At 45.1% G+C, this 7,610-nt stretch overlaps 1 protein-coding gene across 15 annotated transcripts in view; it reads right to left on the reverse strand.

The window, feature by feature from the left end:
- The window catches only part of BIN1 (bridging integrator 1), a 98,474-nt gene extending 91,348 nt beyond the window's left edge, over positions 1-7,126 (reverse strand). For 8 of the 15 annotated variants that reach the window (XM_061370163.1, XM_061370166.1, XM_061370160.1 and 5 more), the window contains exon 1: positions 6,921-7,125. In XM_061370163.1, the coding sequence (XP_061226147.1) occupies positions 6,921-7,004 (84 nt within the window). In that variant the 5' untranslated portion in view covers positions 7,005-7,125. Of the gene's footprint in view, positions 1-6,920 lie in introns of all 15 variants that reach the window. The other 7 variants (XM_061370164.1, XM_061370161.1, XM_061370157.1 and 4 more) reach the window with 2 other exon arrangements.
- Between the last annotated feature and the right edge of the window lie 484 nt (positions 7,127-7,610).

Genomic DNA, 7,610 nt, shown 5'->3' on the forward strand with positions numbered 1-7,610 from the left:
AGACAAGAAGAAAGGAGACACTGTCTGGCTGCTATGGCTCTCCTAACTGCACCTCTCTAGAAATGGAGATGTTAAAAAACTTCACCCTGTCAGCCACAGGTCTGAGCTAAGTTTATTCCAGCACAGCCTAAGTAATAGGGGGGGGAAATAAAACTGTTATATATGTGTACTTGCAAACACAGTACCTGTTCCTCAATTCATAAAGCTCCGTCATAGTGATTTAGGTTGTGTAATGCCAAGCTCTGGCTTCCATGTATTCCTTAAAATGTAACCAGCATCCAAAACCCTTGCTGAATGCAAACTCTTTACATAACCAACGAGAAACTTACGAAAAGGCAGCAGGGGAAAATTAATGAAGAAACTCGGCAACTGTTTGCTGGCACTCACACATTCAGTATTGCAGCTGCTGGAGAAAAGCAAATATACAGTCCTTCAAGAGACCGCTAAAACACAAGCTGATGTCGAAATAGACCTTGATGCACTATTTCACCTGCCAGCAGCTCTCTTAAGGAAGCTTTCTTTTTATTTTAATATTTGTTCCCATTTCACTGCTTTGGATTGGAGAACGCACAGCCTTCTGATCAACATTAACAGAGTCTTATCCCATAAAAGAAGCAGCTGGTCCACACACCATGAATTAGCCAGCCCACTTAGGAACCTGAGCAAGGCCAGCTGAAAAAAATGGGGCCACAGGTCTGTACTGCTTGGGCAAATTGAGTTTATCTTCATGACAACGTCAAGTTGCCAGTACAGCACTTCAGGGAAGACGGTCCAATCTCTGCGTGTACAGGTAGACAGCCAGGACCGTAAGACGATCCTTGCAAAGCTACAGAACTCGCACACTGGGTAGCTCAGGTGTCTGGTCACCATCACAGCAATGCAAAAAAAAAAACCAAACAGCTGCTCTAATATCTGTCAACCTAAGCTGCCTGTTCTCACTCCAGAAGTTTTTAGAACCAGAGCTTTATGACACATTTGGTTCCAAGCAACAGGGTATTACCTCTCTGACCAAAGAGCCAGGAACAAAGGAAAACTTGCATTATTGCCAAAGACTCCAGGCCAGCTAGATGTTGAACACCTCAGGCTGCACACAGCTTTCCTCAACGGCTTGGCTAGCCATGTTGTTTGCTAGTCATGTGCCAAAAGCATTTGCAATGTTGCAAAGAAACATTCGTGTCTGGAAACACAAAATCTTGCTTAACAATCAGCATGCATGATGAGGGGAAAAGACAGCTCTGACATCTGTTGAGGAATGCTGACTTCTGTAACACTAATTCTATCTTGCCTAGAGCATCACCAGAAGTCTTAACTGAAATCTTCCAGATCCTACTTTATGAACCTTCTCTTCACAAGAAGTGCACTGTAAAGGGCCGGCTGTAAGACTAGATCTTAGAGGGAAGATAAAGTGACCAGGAATAGGGCTGAGCCTTTTCCAACCAGAAAATTCATCCATCCAAGAGATCTTGCTTCTCAAAAGAAAACTGTTGTCAACACCCAGACACAGGGGCTCCTTCAGTAGGGCACTGCAAGCACCCTGCCTATCAAACCATCCATGGGCAAGGAAACATGTGGAGCCCAGTTTCCTATTTCACCTCCTCCCTTCCCCACGCAGATTATCTGTTACCCAGTAATACAGTCTGAGCTCATACCGGTATCATCTGTACATCAGGGGCATTAATTCAGATCTCTCTCTTCTATCCAGTGCCTGTTTTCCAGCAGCCTTTGGACAGAAAGTACCTTTGAGACTCTACCTGTCACCTAAGCCATGCATTCCTAAGAAAGCAAGCTAACAGATATAAGGTAAAAAGCCCTTTTCACCTACGGAGTCCTCCAGTAAAAACCAAATAAAAAAAGAAAAAAGAAAGTTTCATGACAGATCAGCAAGAGAACAACTAACTTCTGTAGCTCTTCAGGCTATTTGTATTTCACTGGCACAAGGCAGATTGCCACCAATTTATCCTACCCTATGCAAAGCCAAGCAAAATCCATTGAAACTTTAAAGAGACAGTAGGAAAACCAAAAAGGAACTTCTCTGAGGTAGGCTGATGTGATACTTCTCAATAAAAGAACTTTCTCCACCTAGCATTTTTTTTATGTAAAGCCTACCTCCCCATCTGCAGAAGTTCTACAGATCAGGCAGCCTCTGACAGCTGAATCCTGAAGACACTGTATTTAAATTTGGTTTAAGGTTCGTGGGTTCTGCTCATTGTTATATACTCCCACCTGCTTCAACAGGGCTGGGATTTCATTCTAGGTGTTCCTACCTATTGGAGTCTGGAAGGGAGGGGTGGGGTGGAGGGGAAAGGTCTTATCAGGGCAAACACAAAATGCAAACCATGCCTTCTGCAAACCCTACTCCACCCAAATCACAACATGCTCATGTCCAGCAAGGGATTACAAGGGGAACGAAACAAAGGTTCTGGGAAAGGAAAAGATCCCTTCTGGACAGCAGACAGTCTGTGCTACTACAATTGTTACATGAGACAAATTAACTGGAAAAAGCATTAGGAGATCAGGCTTCAATGGCCTGCCAAAATCAGTCCTCCACCTTCCTTTCCAGGGGCAGTGTCTTTGGTTATTTCTCCTTGCTGGGCTGCAAATTCTTTAGCAAAGCCTTTGGTTTACTTGCATATAAGTCTCGGGGTTTATGGGGGTTTTGCCCTGTAGGGGACAGGAAATAAGCATCAGAAAGCCTGGCTACCAGTAACTATGGCCATTCTAGTCCTTTGAGACCAAGGGTACAGCCCAGCCTCCTTGGAATGTGCAGCCAGAAGGGAGCAGAACTTTGCTCTGATAGCTTTAATCAGGGAAACTTTGCAAACATAGATGTGGGTAAACATTGGTGGGATAAACCAAGTTAAGCCAAGAAACAAAGCAGAGGTGATATTTCATGACAACACGGGAGGTCAGTGGCAGAATCTACAACCTAAATAATACTCCCTAATGTAAGGGAATTTCGATGTCCAAGCTAAAATTTTCCAGGTCCTGGCTCCCTGGCATTCCCCTTTGGTTGGGGACAGAGAGAGAGAAAAGGGGGTGCCTTGGTTTGTTGGTACTTCAGAGTAAAAAACATGAAAAAAATTTGACAGCCTATACCTGTCACAGAACACAGACTTCTCATTTTGCCCAGCTTTGTAATGAAAACAAGAACAGAAGACCACCGCTCCTATTGGATAGGAACTTCCCACATTTAAAGTCTAGAAAAGGAAAAATCACAGAAACACAGATGGTTTGGATTGGAAGGGACCTTAAAGGTCATCTAGTTCCAACCCCCTGCTATGGACAGGGACATCTACTAGTCCAGGCTGCTCAAAGACCCCTCCAACCAGGCCTAGTTCAAAGTAAAACTCCCCATACCATGTGTTAATATATGTAAGCCCACTCTCACTCAGAACTTTGGCACATTAAGAACGAGTTCGTTCATCCCCTTCTACTCCTCTCCATACACACATACAGAAAAAAATCTCCCAAGAAAAAAACCTCTCTTTTCAATGTCAACTTTGCAAGTCACCTCCACAGATGTGTCTATTAATCTGTATGCTCTTTGTCAGTCAGTGCCTACACAGCCAATACCACCTTTCCACCCAGAATCTCTGCCTAACGTGCTGGAGGAAAGCAAAGATCATGATCCTTTAACAAGGATGCTCACTGCCAGCCAAGCAACAAAACCTCAATCCATTTGCTCCCCAAGCTCAACCCCCCTCTGGGAACCTCACAGAGAAGCCACCCTTGCACCAGGATTGCATCAAGTCACTAAGATGCTGTTTTAATTTGTTCAAAGCAGAAATGTTTGTGCACATGCAGACTGACACATCCAGAAACAGGTAAATTCTTCAAGAAAAAAAAAGAAAAATAAATAAATAAAAATGGGAACTGTTGAAACTGGGGAGATCCCCAAAAATCTTGAAAGTATAAGATAAAAATTGATCACGTAGAAGAAACAAACTTAAACCGAGATGATGGATTATAGACATAAAGGAAAAAAACTTCAGATCCTTAGTGGCAAAGTTTAAAAGACCTTGCAAACACTAGGCGCTCTCCAAGACACCACGATATTGGAGCCATTACAAGTTTACTCCATCTTGGGAAGTTTAGAATTATGACACGTTCAGAGCTCAACATCTCAGCCTGAAAACCCTTCAGCTAACTACCGGACGAACAAAGCATGACTCCCAACCTAAATCTCCTAATTGTGAGCTGCAAAGGGTAACAGATGAGTTCAAAACTGCTGCACTGGTCCTTTCTGGTAGGTGGGCTCCTGTGGACAAAGGCATCAATTTACTTGATACATTTCACTGGACAATGGGCAAATTATTGCCAAATATTCTACTTGAAGCTATCTTTGAATAGAGATTAAAGGATGCCAGCCCATTTGCAAACAGCATAGTCAACCCTTCTGCCCTGTATTTCCTGTGGAATTGAGAAAATGTCTTCAAAAAATAGCCAATAGCTTTGCTGAAAGGCTCAAAACAAACAGTACTTCTGAAGGAATATCTTACATATTTTACATAATAGCCATCTCAGAAGGGGAAAAAAGGATGTATACAGTGTTCCAGTGTGAAATCTGCGTTGAACAAAAAGACACCATTCTTTGCTTAACACAGGGCTTAAATTCACTATGAAGGAAACTGCTGAAGTCAAAGCCTCAGGGTTCAAGTTGGGAGGAAGATATCACTCTGAAGGGAAGAATTTTTATCCTAGATTCAAATTGAAAAAAAGATATGCAACAGGAACACTGTCAGATTTTTTAAGCCTCGAAAAAGGAAGTTCGATCCCAGTCGGCATCCCTCATACATTTTTAAGCGCTGCTGTGTACCCAGATCTACCTCTGTACACTTGTGCTTGTTTTTTTTTTTTTTTTTTTTAGTTTTAATTATATAAACACCTGATCCTCACATTCAAACACACAGTATCACAGTATGTATGTCACGGTTTAACCTTCCTGCTAAACACAGTACCACAGGCTAGATACCACGAGACTAATACCAGCACAGTGCGGTAACCTTTGGTGCCCTCCTTGTTACTTCTTATTCAGCTGTATGTTTCCTCACAAGCTGAAAGTTAACATTTGTATGTTTGACTTGGCGAACCTGTCCCTGAGAGACAAGGGTAAAATACCTGACACTTGACTACAGAGGAATTGTTACAGATGAAGCTGTAGGCATATGAAGGAGCAAGTCAGATGATGAAGCAAGCAATGCTATTTTTTTCTTTTTTGAGAATATTTTGTTTGCATTAGTATAATAATAGCAGAAGGGCCTAGAATTTGTGTTAACTTAATAAGCAAGTGCTTTGAGTTTCTTTTCCTTTTCTCCTTTGATGGAAATAAGGTGTGCTTTTTCAATGTAAAGAGACACACAGCCAATTTCAGACCGTGCAAATCACCTGCAATACACGGCTAAATTCTTGATTACGACTGTCGTGGCTCACACATTCCCAGTCACCAGCAGGGAATAAGCAAGGAAGTGAACTGGATCTCCAGTTGAGAGGAATTTGTGGAAAAGTCTCCCTATGAAAAGAACCTTCAGGCACTGACATAAGAAGGAAGGGAAGGGCCTGGCAGGCCACACTTGGCTCCAAGTTGCACCGATAAATACAATAACTTTGTCAGCAGGCCAAGGAGCTCAGCCTTTACCATTTACCTTAATATTAACCAAAAATATGGTTGCCATCTGGTGGCTAATACCAAATTAATTTGACACCTATGATGAGTTCAGGGCAGACCAGTTACCAAGAGAAAAATTTCCCATCCTGCCCCCTCTTGGAACCGCAGGAAGGGAAAAAACCACAGACGTGGCCATGCTCATTCTAGTGTTTACAGCAAAGCCAGGACCTTGTTCTTGCAGTCAGTTCCATATCTGATCTGCTCTTCACCTGGGGTTTTTACCAAGCAGTCAGGCAAGTTCAAATCACACTCCTAGTTTCAGTAAATGAGCTTAAACTAGTGGAAGCAGCATGTGCAGTATTAGGCCTGGCAAGTTTAGGTTGCCATTCTGACACAGCAGCATTCTATAAGTGCCAGGGATGGGCACAAGGCTCATGCCAGCACTGCGTCCAATCCCAAACCTCCAAGATTAAATCTAGCTGCTAAAGATAACTCGGAGGGAACAAGAGCCGCAGTGGGGCAGATCTGTTTACCCTCCCTCCCTCAAAGATGCACCAGTCCTTATTCAGTCAATGTCATCTCACAGCAAATCACTGAAAGCCAAGATGAGCGTGCCAGAGATAAAAGCAGCTGATCAATGTCCCTGCGTAAAATGTCCGATAATCCCTATACAGAGCTGGCATCTGGCATCAGATGCAGCATGCCAGAGAGATGAACATGAAAATTATCCATTGCATATTCCTGGCACCTTTTGCTGACACAGAGGTGGGCGGAGAGCAGCAAAAGGGCTCCTGGGATTCAAAAAAACACCCCTCCCTCAGCAGACATCAGCAGAGTCTTAAAAGGCCGTATGGCTTTTACTTTCCCACCATTCCAAAACCTGGAGCTCAAAGTCAGTAAAGCAAGTAGCGGTTATTATGCTATGGTGCTAGAAGGACGCAAGTGCTCAACTCCTCTTCCCCATCGTCTTTTAACACTATCGTAAAATACAGCTTGATACTGCCGCATAAAGCACAACCTACATACGGTGTAAAGAAGGTCTCCTCCCGCTGAAACAATAAGCATCTGCATGTTCAAAGCGTGCGGCGTTCCGTCCTCCCTCCCTTCTCCCAGCTGCACCCGATGCCATGTTTCTGCAGAAGGATGGCAGATCCCTACAGCTCGAACAGCGGTATCCCGCATTCTCAAGATGCAAAGGGGCCCTAAATCCGCAGGAGAAGCAGCTGCCAGCTCCCAGGGGGGTAGGTTTCATCGCCGGTACCCGCATAGCTCTCCGCATCCCAGGGAGCCGGCGGTACCCCCCTTCTCCCTTTACCTTCTCCTGCGCACGGGTCAGCTTCTTCTGAACATTGATGGCGATTTTCCCGGCGGTGACCCCCTTGCTGCCCAGCTCGGCCATCTTGCCTCCTCTTTTTAACAGGCGGACTAACGAACGGCAGAGCCGGCAGGAAGGGGGGGAAAACCCGGCGGGCAGAGCAATGGCCCCAGCCACCGCCACCACCGCCCGCCGCCTTTTAAAGGGCCAGAGCGCCCCGCGCCGCCTTAAAGGGGCCGCGCGTCGCACCGGGAGAGGGCAGCAGCAGCACAGCTGGGGACCAGAGGTGCGGGGCTGCTGCTGGCAGGGGGAAGAAGTGCGAGCAGGTCTTTGAAAGATTTCCCCCTCCCTGCCTGCTGCTTCTGCGTGGTCTCCCGCCGCAGCTTGTGTCAGATGCGGCAGTCAGGGTGAGAAAAGCTGGGAAGCATGGCAAGGAAGGAGGTGGGATGGAGGGAAGGATGCCGAGGATCCTGCCACAGCAGGGTATTTACAAAGTGAGAAATTTGGGTTCCTGGGGGGATGGTATCTGTAAGTAAATCAAACCCCTGCTTTTAAAAAGTGGGCTGAATTTTCAGATAATTCCATCCTTCAGTGGAATTGTCTGAACCAGCCTATTATAGGATGCAGGTAAATGCCTGTATCAGAAATAGCATAGCCAGCAGGGTGAGGGAAGTGATGATCCCCCTGTAC

Source organism: Neopsephotus bourkii, unplaced genomic scaffold (genome assembly GCF_033783945.1).
Source record: "Neopsephotus bourkii isolate Nb327-2 ecotype Australia unplaced genomic scaffold, CSIRO-AGI_Nbou_v1 NB_1526, whole genome shotgun sequence".
NCBI classification, from domain to species: Eukaryota; Metazoa; Chordata; class Aves; order Psittaciformes; family Psittacidae; genus Neopsephotus; species Neopsephotus bourkii.